The sequence below is a fragment of the Gorilla gorilla genome, chromosome 23, assembly GCF_029281585.2.
Source record: "Gorilla gorilla gorilla isolate KB3781 chromosome 23, NHGRI_mGorGor1-v2.1_pri, whole genome shotgun sequence".
NCBI lineage: Eukaryota > Metazoa > Chordata > Mammalia > Primates > Hominidae > Gorilla > Gorilla gorilla.
The window spans coordinates 39,753,791-39,769,037 of NC_086018.1; the positions used below are offsets into that span (position 1 = coordinate 39,753,791).

Below are 15,247 nucleotides of genomic sequence, written 5' to 3' on the forward strand. Positions count from 1 at the left end.
TGAGTCAGCCTTCCAAGTAGCTGAGATTACAGGCATGTGCCACCATGCCTGGCTAATTTTGTATTTTTAGTAGAGATGGGGTTTCTCCATGTTGGCCAGGCTGGTCTCAAACTCCCCACTTCAGGTGATCTGGCCACCTTGACCTCCCAAAGTGCTGGGGTTACAGACGTGAGCCACCACACCTGGCCTGGAATTTGGATTTTATCCTAGGAGTTTTGTTGAGTTTTAAAGAAGTGGAGTAACATGTTCAGATTTCTGTTTCAGAAAGATCTTTCTTGGAGCAGTGTGGGCTATGAGTTAGAGGGAGGCAGATTGGAGGCATGTATCTCAGCCTCTTGCATTAACTCAGGTTGGTGGTAGGAACTAAGGTAGTGTTGGGGCATGGAATAGCTGGATGTAGGGCTTGAAAGAGAGGGAACAGTGCAAGGTAATGCCTGGCTTCTGGCTGCCTTCTATGTGGATGGTGGTGTATTTAACTGAGAGAAGGCTCACTGGGGGAGGATCTGGTTTGGGGGGGCAGTAGAGGGTATGGTCAGTTTGGGTCAGGGTGAAAGTGAGATGTTCCAGTGAAGATGTTAGGTGGGTAATTGACTGTGTCTGAAGACAAGGGAGAGATCTGGGATTTAGATATAGGTATAGAAATCTTCAGCATCCAGCCTTTCATTCATTCAACAAATATTGGGCACCTACTGCATGCAAGATATAGGCTAGGGCTGGAGATCTAGCAGTGAACAAAACAGACCCCTGTCCTTGTGAAGCTGACTCCTCAGTGGGGATCAGGTGAGATTCTTCAAAGTTGAGGGTGTAAAATGAAATGATGAAAGAAGCCAAGACAAAATTGAGCATTTAATGGTCAGGAGGAGGAGAGGTACGAGCATTTGGAGAGGTAGGAAGGAAACCAGAAGGGTACGATATTAAGGAAGCCAAATGAAGACAGTTTTGTGGATTGGGGAGTAGTCAGGAGTGTGAAAGGCATCCCAGAAGTCAAGTAAGATGAAGATTGAAAAATGTCCATTGGACTTGGCTTCATGGCAGCTTTTGGCCATGTTGGCCAGAGCAGCTTCTGTGGGAGTGGTTGGAATGGAAGCCAGACCAGAGTGAGTTAAAGAATGAGTGCAAGATGAGGCAGTAGAGACAGGATACACAACTATTTTAACAAGTTTGGTGTGTGGGGAAGGTGAGAAATGGGGGTGTGAGTAGAGGGGAACATGGAATCAGGAAGGATTTTTTCTACCCCCTAAGATTGGAAACACTTACCTGATTAGCTGCTGATAGGAAGGAGCAGTAGAGAGACTGGTTGTTAGCCCATGTGAGTTGGAATTCTTCTCACCTCTCTTACTTGTTTATTGAGATTGTACAAATTAATTTTCTTATCTCCAGTGTCCTTAGCTAGAACATGGTGATAATAGTGAGAATTAAACAAGATGATGCATATAGATTTCCTGAAGACTGCATCCCTCAGCCATTGTGATAACTGATACACACTTCTTTCCTTCCTTCTAACATTCTTCCTGCCTGCCATAGTTCCGGACCCAAGAGGATCTAGTCTTGGGGCACTGGATGAGAGGCAAGTGTAGATCTCTTGGGGGTAGTGGTGGGGAATAGGGGATGTAGAAAAAGGCTGTGAGATCTGTAGGGAGATCTGTGTAGCATGAAGCCGGGTAGCACAGGATCAGAGGCTCAACCTGCAAGAGGGAGGAGGGAAGCAGGCACTGCCAGCCAGGAATGGTATGGAGACCTGGAGTAGGAGGGTGGAGAAACTCTGGATCCCTGAGAGATTGGGCCAAGAGGAGCCCATCTGGAAGGGAAGCTTGGTTACCCTTCCTGGGAAAGTCATGGGTTAAACTGTTGCCCCAGAGAGTTGCTGTGAAACCCTGAGGGATTCCTTGTCAGCTGCTTTAGCCCCAGGATAAAATACAGATTATTCCCAACCCAGGGGCTGGTGAAGTGGGAGCTTCTGATGTCTTCTTTATCTAGGATTCTGCTTTTACAGTGGCCCAGGGAAGGCAGAACAGAGGTTAGTATTGACTGAAAGCCTTACTGGGGAGACTGGGAGGAGCCAGCAGCACAAAGGCCTGGGCCAGGGTCAACAGCTAAGGCAGAAACTGCTGGCTGGGTGCAGTGGCTCACGCCTGTAATCCCAGCACTTTGGGAGGCCAAGGTGGGCGGATCACCTGAGGTCCAGAGTTCGATACCAGCCTGTCCAACATATAGAAACCCTGTCTCTACTAAAAATACTAAATTAGCTGGGCGTGGTGGCGCATGGCTGTAATCCCAGCTACTCAGGAGGCTGAGGCCGGAGACTCGCTTGAACCTGCGAGGCGGAGGTTACAGTGAGCCGAGATCTTGCCATTGCACTCTAGTCTGGGCAACAAGCGTGAAACTCCATCTTAAAAAAAAAAAAAAAAAAAAAAAGGCCAGGCGCAGTGGGTCACACCTGTAATCCCAGCACTTTGGGAGGCCGAGGTGGGTGGATCATGAGGTCAAGAGATCGAGACCATCCTGGCCAACATGGTGAAACCCCATCTCTACTAAAAATACAAAAATTAGCTGGGTGTGGTGGTGCGTACCTGTAGTCCCAGTTACTCAGGAGGCTGAGGCAGGAGAATCGCTTGAACCCGGGAGGTGGAGGTTGCAGTGAGCTGAGATCATGCCACTGCACTCCAGCCTGGCGACAGAGTGAGGCTCCGTCTCAGGAAAAAAAAAAAAGAAAAGAAACTGTTATTGGACCTCTGTTCTGAGAATCAATTGCTTTCAACAGACAATTCAGAGATGAGAATAAAATAGTAACTACTGTTCTTTCTGCATCTGAAACTGGATTGTTTTCTATAAAACTGAAAGAAGGAATAGAAGGAGCAGATGTGCCCTTCCTAGGTCCTTGTCAAATGTACCAAATTGTAGTGGAGGATCATTCAGAATGGAAGAAAATGAACACTTACTGCAGCACTTACTTTGAGCCAAGTACTTGTTAGATATTCTCCATACATTTATCTTACTTAGCTTTACAACAACCTGTGAGGTACAAATATCAAAACTGAGTCTCAGAGAAGTTAAAAAACCTTTCCAGAGTGAAACTACTAGACAGTGATGGAGTACATTTTGAACCAAGTCTGTGTAACTCTGAAACCAGAGCTTTTTGATACCACCCAGGCTTGGGACTCTCTGTGACAAGGCTGGTTTAAACTGCTCTCTGCTTTATTCCCACTTCTCTGAAGCTTCCTCATCCTTCATACGACTGACCCTGGAGCTGAAGGCCAGGTTTTGCAGTGGTCTGAGGTATGTGTGGTCCCAGGCAAGATTCAGTGGCCAAGGGGCCAATGTCCCTCTTGATGGGACAAGTGGGAATTGTTGGCTGGTGTGTTTTAGTCATGGGCTCATGGTGGTGTTGACATAGTGTCAGCATTGCTCAGCATCTGGTGCAATAAGCTGGCCATGCTTCTGTAGGTTGTATTGAATCTAGCATGGTAAGGATCTTATTCCTGGTGATACTTGGATGGGTACCTGTCACATCAAAACTGGGAGAGGCCTGGGGCAGTGGCTCATGGCTGTAATCCCAGCACTTTGGGAGGCCAAGATGGGAGGATTGCTTGAAGCCAGCAGTTCAAGATCAACTTGGGCAGCATAGCAAGACCCTGGTCTCTACAATTTTTTTTTTTTTTTTTTTTGAGATGGAGTCTTGCTCTGTCACCCAGGCTGGAGTGCAGTGGTACAGTCTTGGCTCACTGCAACAACCGCCTCCTGGGTTCAAGCAATTCTCCTGCCTCAGCACCTGAGTAGCTGGGATTACAGGTGCCTGCCACCATGCCTGGCTAATTATTGTGTTTTTAGTAGAGATGGCCAGACTGGTCTCAAACTCCTGACTTGAGGTGATCCGCCCGCCTCGGCCTCCCAAAGTGCTGGGATTACAGGCGTGAGCCACCGTGGCTGGCCACAAAAGTTTTTTTTTTTTTTTTTAATTAGCCAGACCTGGTGGTACACACCTTTAGTCCCAGATACTCAGGAGGCTGAGGCGAGAGGATCCTTGAGCTTATGAGGTCAAAGCAGCAGTGAGCTATGATCGCATCCCACTCTAGCCTGGGCGACAGAGTGAGACCTTGTCTCTAAAAAAACACAAAAAGCCCCAAAAAACGCTTTCAGAGATCATTTGTTTAACCTCTCATTTAAATGAGGAAACTGGCCAGGTTTCCTCCGCCTTCTGAGTTCAAGCGATTCTCCTGCCTCAGCTTCCTGAGTAGCTAGGATTACAGGTGTGCGCCACCACGCCCGGCTAATTTTTTATTTTTAGAAGAGACAGGGTTTCACCATGTTGGTCAGGCTGGTCTCGAACTCCTGACCTCGTGACCTGCCCGCCTCACTTCCCAAAGTGCTGGGATTATAGGCATGAGCCACTGCTCCCGGCCAAGTTTTTGTATTTTTAGTAGAGATGGGGTTTCACCATATTGGTCAGGCTGGTCTCGAACTCCTGACCTCAGGTGATCCACCCGCCTCAGCCTCCCAAAGTGCTAGAATTACAGGCATAAGCCACTGTGCCTAGCCCCATATTTACTTTTCATAGCCACCTTAAGACCTCCTCTGCCACGACCATGACTAGAATTTCACTAGCCTCTAGCACAAAGCAGTGGTGCCCAGGCATATGGCAGGGATAATGCTCTCCTAGCCAAAGCAGCAATGTCATCTCTTCTATTCTTTCTTCTTCTCCCTCTAAGTCACTCAGCCCTAAACCAGGTGTGTTCCAATTTCCTCTACTATATGTGCCTCAACCTTCTCTCAGCTCCAGAGAAGACAGGACCACCTTCCAAAGAAGGTAAGATGCTACAATTTGACCACTCATGTGGCCTGTGCTGGTCTTTAGAGTCTGGGTGCCTTGCTGATTGACTAGATAGTGAGTTAGTACAGGCATGAGATTTCTTTGCCTGAGGCTGCCCAGAGGAATCGGAGTGATGCAATTATAGGTTGATTCCTAGGGATGTGAAGTAATAGAACTGGAAAATGATGGAACCCAAGGCTCCTGGCACCTTAGAGTTGAGAAGTATCCTAATGTTCATCAAGTCCAGTTCCTTCTTCCTGACAGTCTCCTCTGCAACATCCCCATACCATAGGCCTCAGGAGTCCAGTGTTCAATATAGCATTAATAGTGTGTTCTATTTCTTCATTCATTCAAGTAGTGTTTCTTTTTTCTTTTTTTCTTTTTCTTTTTTTTTTGTTTTTCTTTTTTTTAAGACAGTCTCGCTCTGTTGCCCAGGCTGGAGTGCAGTGGCATGATCTCAGCTCACTGCAACCTCTGCCTTCCAGGTTCAAGTGAGTCTCCTGCCTCAGCCTCCCAAGTAGCTGGGATTACAGGCTCCCGCCACCACGCCTGGCTAATTATTGCATTTTTAGTAGAGACGGGCCTTCAACATGTTGGCCATGCTGGTTTCAAACTCCTGACCTCAGGTAATCTGCCTCGGCCTCCCAAAGTGCTGAGATTACAGACGTGAGCTACCGTGCCCAGACAAGAGGTGTTTCTTGAGCACCTGTTGTGTGTCAGACTCCATTCCAGGTGCTGGTGAAAGAGCCAGGGATACAAAGCCCTGCTGTCATAGATCGAGACAGGCAGGCAATAAGCAAATGCATACTATGTCAGAGATCCATAGGCACTATGAAGAAAATAAAACTGGGCAAAAGGATAGAGAGTGATAGAAGGAGGAGAGAGACATGTTAGATAGGGTGGTCAGGGAAGGCCTCCATGTGGAAGTGGTATGTGAGCAGAGGTCTGAGTCAAGTAAAGGAAAGCCATGCAGAATCTAGGCAGGAGGAACAGCAGCTGCAGGGCTGAGAGCTGGAAGTTTTTCCTCTTGTTGAACATTCATTGAGCTTCTGCTACCTGCCAGGGGAGGCCTAGGTACTGCTGTGGATAGAGCGATTATAACAGTATGTTATTTGCCATGAGGGGTTCCTCTATCTTAGACCTGTCTCCTGATATAATAGAAAACAGTTTAATAATTGTTTCATCATTCATTCAACAAATATACCTCTGTGGGTAAGATCTAGTTCTGGCTCTTTTCCCCCTTATTATATTTGTGAAGATTCTGTGTCCTCTCCCCCACTCTCTACACCTGCTGCTCTCTTTTATCTTTCCCGGACATCATGCTGAGAGGGAGCAAAGCCCAGGTGAGCATTTTTATTGCTTCCAACATAGCTTGGCTACTGGTTCTCTCACTATGCTGGCTACTCATTTCTGCAATCTCCCTGTTAAAGCATGATCTGGCCTGCAGAGAGAATAGCATGATTTCTGCCATGTAGCCTAAGACTATTGGCAGTCACATCACCATCACCTCTCATGCTCATAAGTGCCTGCTTCACTGCTTCTGGCAGTTCCCTTGCTTGTCAAACCAAGGGGAGCCCCACACATCTCCTGCCTTAAACACTGGGGCTTCTTAAATCTCATTGTGCCAGGAAATGCAGCAGATCTCTCATAACATGCAGACTGCTTCTTTCTTTTATATATCAGGAGAAAGGCAGGTGGATGTGTGTGGCTGAAGGATATTTGTTTCATTATTATTATATTGATGAGAGCATGCTTTGGTGGACAAGCACTGAACTTGGAATTAGGAGAGCTGACCTGGCTCTGCTACCAAATTGCTGTGGGACATGCGCTATCCTCACCCTCTGCTTGTCCAGGACTTGGCCCTGGCAGGATGGATTCTTTCGGTTGACCTTCAACTGAGGTCCTGGCTTTCAATATCTCATCCACTCACTGCTGGAAGGATTATCTGAAAACAAAGTCTTAACATCTTAACTCCCCTGGCCTTCAGCTGTGGTCTCCACACATCAGTCTGTGGAGTAGTGTCAGATAGTGATGAAGTTTTCTCTGGTCCATGGTGAAATGTGGAACATAAGGATAAAGTTGACTTTATTTAGGTTTTTTTGTTTGTTTGTTTTTTGAGACAGAGTCTCAGTCTGTTGCCCAGGCTGGAGTTGAGCAATGTCAGCTCACTGCAACCTCCACCTCCCAGATTCAAGTGATTCTTGTGTCTCAGCCTCACGAGTAGCTGGGACTACAAGCACATGTCACCATGCCCAGGTGATTTTTTTGTATTTTTAGTAGAGATCGGGTTTTGCCATGTTGGCCAGCTGGTCTTGAACTCCTGGCCTCAAACAGTCTACCTGCCTTGGACTTCAAAGTGCTAAGATTACAGGTGTGAGCCACCGCACCTGGCCTTTATTCAAGTTTTAAACTCTGAAGTCAGTCTTTTTCTTTCCTTTTTTTTTGTTTTGGGACAGCGTCTTGTTCTGTTGCCCAGGCTGGAGTGCAGTGGCGCGATCTCGGCTCATTGCAACCTCCGCCTCCCGGGTTCAAGCAATTCTCCTGCGTCAGCTTCCTGAGTAGCTAGGACTACAGGCACTTGCCACCACGCTTGTCTAATTTTTGTATTTTTAATAGAGACAGGGTTTTGCCATGTTGGCCAGGCTGGTCTCGAACTCCTGACCTCGGGTGATCCACCTGCCTTGGTCTCCCAAAGTGCTGGCATTACTGGCTTGAGCCACCACGCCTATCCTTCTTTCCTGTTCTTTTGGTATTAAAATATTCTTTCTTTTATGAAACCGTTTTCGTAAGAAATCTAGAAGTCTCTGCCCTCAGGATGAAGTCCTAATTCTTTAAGTGGCATTTGCTTAAAGGTCTTTCACAGTCCAACTGCAGATTACATCACATAGTTCCCCAGCTTCTGACACCCCACATCTATTCACTGACTGTCCAGTGACACTGAATGGAAACATGGCATGTCTTCTCATGCCTTCAGGCCTCTCAACACCTTGCTTCCTTTTCTCTTTTCTCCTCACCCTCCACAGTTTGTTTGTTTGTTTGTTTGTTTCTTTCTTTCTTTCTTTGAGACGGAGTCTCGCTCTGTCGCCCATGCTGGAGTGCAGTGACATGATCTCGGCTCACTGCAGGCTCCGCCCTCTGGGTTCATGCCATTCTCCTGCTTCAGCCTCCTGAGTAGCTGGGAGGGACTACAGGGGCCCGCCGCCTCGCCTGGCTAATTTTTTGTATTTTTAGTAGAGACAGGGTTTCACCGTGTTAGCCAGGATGGTCTTGATCTCGTGACCTAGTGATCCGCCAGCCTAGGCCTCCCAAAGCTTGCTTTCTTTTTTCTGAGATGGAGTTTCACGCTTGTCACTCAGGCTGGAGTGCAATGGTGCCATCTCAGCTCACTGCAACCTCTGCCTCCCAGGTTCAAGTGATTCTCCCACCTCAGCCTCCCAAGTAGCTGGGATTACAGGTGCCCGCCATCATAGCCGGCTAATTTTTGTATTTTTGTAGGGACGGGGTTTCACTATGTTGGCCAAGCTGGTCTTGAACTCCTGACCTCAGGTGATATACCCTCCTCAGCCTCCCAAAGTGCTGGGATTACAGACGTGAGCCACCGCGCCCGGCCCACAGTTTCTTCCTCTTTGACCTTTCCTTCCCCATGCCAGGCAGCCTGAGTCACTCCCTCCTCAATATAGCGCTGATCACATGTCCTGCAATTGCCTGTCTCATTATGTGTCTCTTCCCATCAGCTGCCAGTTCCTGGAGGTAGGGCCTGGGTCTCACAGCCTGTCCTAAGAGTAGTAGCCACTCAATGAACATATGTCAAATGAATGAAAGAATGAATGTTTTTGGGAGGCCGAGGTGGGTGAATCACCTGAGGTCAGGAGTTTGAGACCAGCCTGGCCAACATGGCAAAACCCTGCCTCTACTAAAAATACAAAAAATTAGCTGGGCGTGGTGGTGGGTTCCTGTAATCACAGCTACTTGGGAGGCTGAGGCAGAAGAATTGCTTGAACCCAGAACGGGGAGGTAGCAGTGAGCCGAGATCGTGCCATTGCACTCCAGCATGGGCAACAGAGCAAGACTCTGTCAAAAGAAAAACAAAACAAAAAAAGAATGAACGTTAATTTTTGAGACGTATCCATGTCCTTCCGCTTGTGAAGTTTAGTCTTTCCCGGTAGGCTGAACCTTGCTCAAAGGAAGAGGAGCCTCTGATTTCCTTATTTCCCACTATACTGCATTTACCCTGCTGCCCTGTGCAGTACTCTGCATGTAGTAGGTACTAATGTGCTGATTACCTGTTCTTCTATGTTCTCTGTGTGGCTTTCCTCTACTTATTCCCTCCCTAGAACTCTCTGCAGTGTCTGAGCTCCTGCAGCATGGGCTGCCCCAGATAAGCAGCAGGAGCCCTGAAAGCCTTGCCTTCCTGTCTGATCGCCAGTACATGGAGGGAGCTGCTCGCCAGAGACAGTACTGCATCCTGCTCCTCTTCTACTTGGCCTACATCCATGAGGACAGGTCAGTGCACAGAGGTGGGTGGCTGGTGGTGGGTCTTGGGACCTTCATCAGCAGTTCAGTTCAATAAATAAGGGCATCTCTCCAAGCCTGATGCTGGGCCCTGGGGACACGGGGATAAGTAAGAAATGGGTTGTGTCCCTGAGAGGCTCATATCTTAGAAGTGGGTTAGAACAGGTGGGTAGACACTGTGCTGAGAGACAGAGGCCTAGAAAGCCAATGAGTATTCCTTGCTATCCTTGAGGGTGTTGTTTGTCCACAGAAAAAAACTTCAGTAGTTTACTTTGGTTTTAATCATTACTGTTCAATTTATTACATTTTTAAAATCATGGCTGGGCATGGTGGTTCACGCCTGTAATCCCAATGCTTTGGGAGGCCAAGGTGGGCTGATCACTTGAGGTCAGGAGTTCGAGACCAGCCTGGCCAACATGGCGAAACCCTGTCTCCACAAAACATACAAAAATTAGCCGGGCATGGTGGTGCACACCTGTAATCCCAGCTACTCTGGAGGCTGAGACAGGAGAATTGCTTGAACCCAGGAGACGGAGGTTGCAGTGAGCCAAGATCGTGCCACTGCACTCCAGCCTGGGTGACAGAGTGAGTGAGACTCCATTTCAAAAAGGATATAAAAATAAAAATAAAAGGGCTGTTCTTATGCTGTAAGAAATAATTTGTTGGGCCGGGTGCGGTGGCTCACACCTGTAATCCCAGCACTTTGGGAGGCCGAGGCGGGTGGATCACCTGAGGTCAGGAGTTTGAGACCAGCCTGACCAACAAGGTGAAACCCTGTCTCTACTAAAAATACAAAAATCAGGCCGGGCGCGGTGGCTTACTCCTGTAATCCCAGCTCTTTGGGAGGCCGAGACGGGCAGATCACGAGGTCAGGAGATTGAGACCATCATGGCTAACACGGTGAAACCCCGTCTCTATTAAAGATACAAAAAAATTAGCTGGGCATGGTGGTGGGTGCCTGTAGTCCCAGCTACTCGGGAGGCTGAGGCAGGAAAATGGTGTGAACCTGGGAGGCAGAGCTTGCAGTGAGCCGAGATCGTGCCACTGCGCTCCAGCCTGGGCGACAGAGCGAGACTCCGTCTCAAAAAATAAATAAATAAATAAATAAATAAATAAATAAAAATAAAAATACAAAAATCAGCCGGGCATGGTGGCAGGCGCCTGTAGTCCCAGCTACTCGGGAGGCTGAGACAGGAGAATTGCTTGAACCCGGGAGGTGGAGGTTGGAGTGAGCCAGCTCATGCCACTGCACTCCAGCCTGGGTGACAGAGTGAGTGAGACTCCATCTCAAAAAGGATATTAAAATAAAAGGACTGTTCTTTCTTAAGCCATAAGAAATAATTTATTGGGCCGGGTACGGTGGCTCACATCTGTAATCCCAGCACTTTGGGAGGCCGAGGCGGGTGGATCACCTGAGGTCACGAGTTTGAGACCAGCCTGACCAACAAGGTGAAACCCCGTCTCTACTAAAAATACAAAAATCAGGCCGGGTGCAGTGGCTCACTCCTGTAATCCCAGCTCTTTGGGAGGCCGAGACGGGTGGATCACAAGGTCAGGAGATCGAGACCACCATGGCTAACACGGTGAAACCCCGTCTCTACTAAAAATATAAAAAAATTAGCCGGGCGTGGTGGTGGGTGCCTGTAGTCCCAGCTACTCAGGAGGCTGAGGCAGGAGAATGGCGTGAACCCGGGAGGCAGAGCTTGCAGTGAGCCGAGATCACGCCACTGCACTCCAGCCTGGGCGACAGAGAGAGACTCCGTCTCAAAAAAAAATAGAAAAAAGAATAAAAAAAATAAAAATAAAAATACAAAAATCAGCCAGGCGTGGTGGCAGGCGCCTGTAGTCCCAGCTACTGGGGAGGCTTAGACAGGAGAATTGCTTGAATCCGGAAGGCGGAGGTTGCAGTGAGCCGAGATCGTGCCACTGCACTCCAGCCTCGGTGATGGAGTGATACTCTGTCTCAAAAAATAAATAATTAATTAATAATAATAATTTATTGGCCGGGTGTAGCAGGACGAGCCATAGACAAAACCTCTCAGACACCGAATTGTAGAAGGAAGGGCTTTATTCAGCTGGGAGCATTGGCAAGCTACTACCTTAAAATCCGAGCTCTCCAAGTGCACAATTGCTGTCCCTTTTAAGGGCTCACAGCACTAAAGATTTCACATGAAACGGTCGTGATTGATTTGAGCAAGCAAGGGGTACGTGGCAGGGGCTGCATGCACCGGCGGTCAGAGTGAAACAGAACAGAGCAGGGAGTTTCACAGTGTTCTTCCATACAATGCCTGAAATATATGTGTAACATCGGGTTCTAAGTCATGAGTTGATTTTTAACCGCTAGGTTTAAGCCAGGCAGGCCCAGGCCTGGTTTTGGGCCTGGCGCTGGGCTGCCTGGCTTTGATTTCACTTTTTTGTTTTTTTCTTAAAACAGGTACTGAGTAGAAAACAATATAAAACAATATGAGAGGGTCTGTCTCTTCCCTCACGGGTGCGGTGGCTTACACCTGTAATCCCAGCACTTTGGAAGGCCAAGGTAGGTGGATCACCTGAGTTCAGGAGTTCAAGACCAACATGACCAACATGGTGAAACCCTGTCTCTACTAAAAATACAAAATTAGCTGAGCGTGGTGGCGAGCACCTGTAATCCCAGCTACTGGGGAGGGTGAGGCAGGAGAATCACTTGAACCCGGAAGGCAGAGGTTGCAATGAGCTGATATTGTGCCATTGCACTCCAGCTTGGGCAACAGAGTGAGACTCAGTCTTTTTTTTTTTTTTTTTTTTTTGAGACGGCGACTCACTCTGTCGCCCAGGCTGGAGTGCAGTGGCCCAATCTCGGCTCACTGCAAGCTCCGCCTCCCGGGTTTACACCATTCTCCTGCCTCAGCCTCCTGAGTAGCTGGAAATTCAGGTGCCTGCTACCACGCCCGGCTAATTTTTTGTATTTTTAGTATAGATGGAGTTTCACTGTGTTAGCCAGGATGGTCTGGATCTCCTGACCTCGTGATCTGCCCGCCTCGGCCTCCCAAAGTGCTGGGATTACAGGCGTGAGCCACTGCACCCGGCCGACTCAGTCTTAAAAGAAAAAAAAAATTAATTAAGGTAAAATTTACACAACATAAGCTTGACCATTTTAAAGTGAACAATTCAGTGGTATTTAATAGTACCTTTAAAATGCACAACCACCACCTTCTTCTAGTTCTAGAACATTTCCATCACTGCAAAGCTGTCGCTTCCATTCCTCCTCCCCAGCTCCTGGCAATCAACAATCTGTTCTGTCTCTTTGGAGTTACCTATTCTGAATATTTCATATAGATGGAATCATACAGTGTGTGACTTTTTGTGTCTGGCTTCTTCCACTTAGCATAACATTTTAGAAGTCCATCCAGTGAGCATAATGTTTGTACCGTGTATCAGTACTTCATTCCTTTTATGGCTGAATAATATACCTTTGTATGTATACACCATAATTTGCTTTTATTCACCTATTGATGGACATTTGGGCCTATCCACCTTTTGGCTATTGTGAATAGTGCTGTTGTAAACATGTGTGTACATGTATTTGTTTGAGTAGTGTTTTTAATTCTTTTTGGGTATATTCTCAATCCTCTCACCTTGGCCTCCCCAAATGCTACCATTACAGGCATGAGCCACCGCACCTGGCCTCCTGTTTGCTGTCTTTTCGCTTTCTTTTCTTTCTTTCTTCCTTTCCTTTCCATTCCTGTCCTGTCCTATCCTGTCCTTTCCCCTTTTCCCTCCCCTCCCCTCCCTTCACCTCCCTTCCTCTTCCTTCCCCTCCCCTACTCTACCCTCCCTTTTTCCTTACCTTCCCCTTCCCCCTTCCTCTCCTTTCCTTTTGTATCTTGCTCTCTTACCCAGGCTGAATTGCAGTAGCACAATCATGGCTCGCTGCAGCCTCAACCTCCTGGGCTCCAGCGATCCTCCCATCTCAGCCTCCCATGTAGCTGGGACTATAGGCATGCATCTACACAACCAGCTAATTTAACTGTTTTTTTGTTTGTTTGTTTTTTTTTTTTGTAGAGATGAAGTCTGACTATGTTGCCTAGGCTGGTCTCGAACTCCTGGCCTCAAGCAATTCTCCCACCACAGCCTCCCAGAGTGCTGGGACTCTAGGCATGAGCCATCACACCTGGCCGTTTTCACTTTCTTAGTGGTATCTTTTAAGCACAAATGTTTTTAATTTTGATGACCTCTAATTTATCCATTTTTTTTTTTGTCATTTATGCTTTTGGTGTTATATCTGTTAAATACACCACTGTTTAATGATAAATAGAAGAAGAGAGGAGTGGAGCAGCTGGCAGAGCAGGGCCTTCTGAACCCCAGCAGTAGCACCCTTCTCTTTAACACTGCTGGTCCAGCTGGCAGATAGCTCACCTCCCAAGTGTGAATGAGGAGTATTTGGCCCCTAACTGAGCCTTGCACAAGGCATAGAACAATGTGATGTATATATATGGCAATGCTTTGTAAGTATGCATAGCACACTGTTTGTGTAAGATGTCATTAGGCTGTGGGCATGCTGGGGCAGGACAGTGGGCTGAGGAAGGATGCGGCCAGGCAGGATAGAAGAGCCCAGTGGCCTGCCAACTCTGCCTTTCTCACTCAGGCTTTTCTTGGTTGACAGGTTTGTCTCAGACGCAGAGTTATTTGAGGCTGTGCAAAGCTTCCTCCTGTCTCTGCAGGACCAGGGCGAGCGCCCCCCACTGGTGGTCTTCAAAGCCTCCATCTATCTGCTTGCAATCTGCCAGGACAAAGACAATACACTACATGAGGTATGGACCACAATGCCTGGGCTCCTTGTCCTCCTATACCTCTTTACATTAGTGTTCCCTGGGAGACCATGATGATGATAGTGTATAGACAAGCAGGTGGTAGAGAGAGACAAAGTGGAGGTGTTAGGAGTGTGGAGAGGAGTAGGATGCAGACTCATACAGAGCCTGTATAATTTACCTAATTATCTCAGCCTTCCTGGGAGGAAGAGATTATTATTTGCATTCTACAGATAAGAAAATCGGGACTGAGGCTGGGCACGGTGGCTCACGTGTATAATCCCAGCACTCTGGGAGGCTGAGGTGGGCGGATCACCTGAGTTCGGGAGTGCAATGGTGTGATTTCGGCTCACTGCAACCTCCACCTTCTGGGTTCAAGCGATTCTTCTGCCTCAGCCAGGAGTTCAAGACCAGCCTGGGCAACATAGTAAGACCTTGTCTCTACAAAATATTAAAAATTAAAAAAAAAAAACAACTCTTTGGTCACCTTTGGAGGATGCTATGCAACAAACTCATGTTTTTGAAAACTGGTAACCACAGGAAAAGAATCAAGCACTTAACCTATGTTTCCTATGTAATCTAATCTAACCCTTCAGAGTAACTGAATAGTTAATGAGGGGAAGTTTCCTTTTTTTTTTTTTTTTTTGAGACGGAGTCTTGCTCTGTCACCCAGGCTGGAGTGCAGTGGCAGGATCTCTGCTCACCACAACCTCCACCTCCTGGGTTCATGCCATTCTCCTGCCTCAGCCTCCCGAATAGCTGGGACTACTGGCGCCTGCCACCACGCCCGGCTAATTTTTTGTATTTTTAGTAGAGACGGGGTTTCATCCTGTTAGCCAGGATGGTCTCAATCTCCTGACCTCGTGATCTGCCCACCTCAGCCTCCCAAAGTGCTGGGATTACAGGCGTGAGCCACCGTGCCCGGCCAGAAGTTTCCTTTTATACAAGTATTTAAGTTAATAAACAGAGAATGACAGAACTAGAATATTATTGTTTTGTAATCCCTAATTAATTAGTGGATCTAGGCAGTGATCACCAGTGGCTGCTACTAGCACAAAGAGAGAGACAACAGGACATTGTGTGCCCAGGTGTCTCTTACTTGAAAACCCATTCACTTCCACTATGCCTTTCTGTTTCCATT

General features: G+C 47.5%; 1 protein-coding gene across 1 annotated transcript in view; it reads left to right on the top strand.

Annotated features, from left to right (window-relative positions):
* MEI1 (meiotic double-stranded break formation protein 1) overlaps nt 1-15,247 on the top strand; it is a 99,692-nt gene that overhangs the window by 49,497 nt on the left and 34,948 nt on the right. The window contains exons 16-19 of the mRNA XM_031005662.2: nt 3,216-3,276; nt 4,707-4,804; nt 9,142-9,310; nt 13,962-14,109. Of these exons, the coding sequence (XP_030861522.2) occupies nt 3,216-3,276; nt 4,707-4,804; nt 9,142-9,310; nt 13,962-14,109 (476 nt within the window). The remainder of the gene's footprint in view (nt 1-3,215; nt 3,277-4,706; nt 4,805-9,141; nt 9,311-13,961; nt 14,110-15,247) is intronic.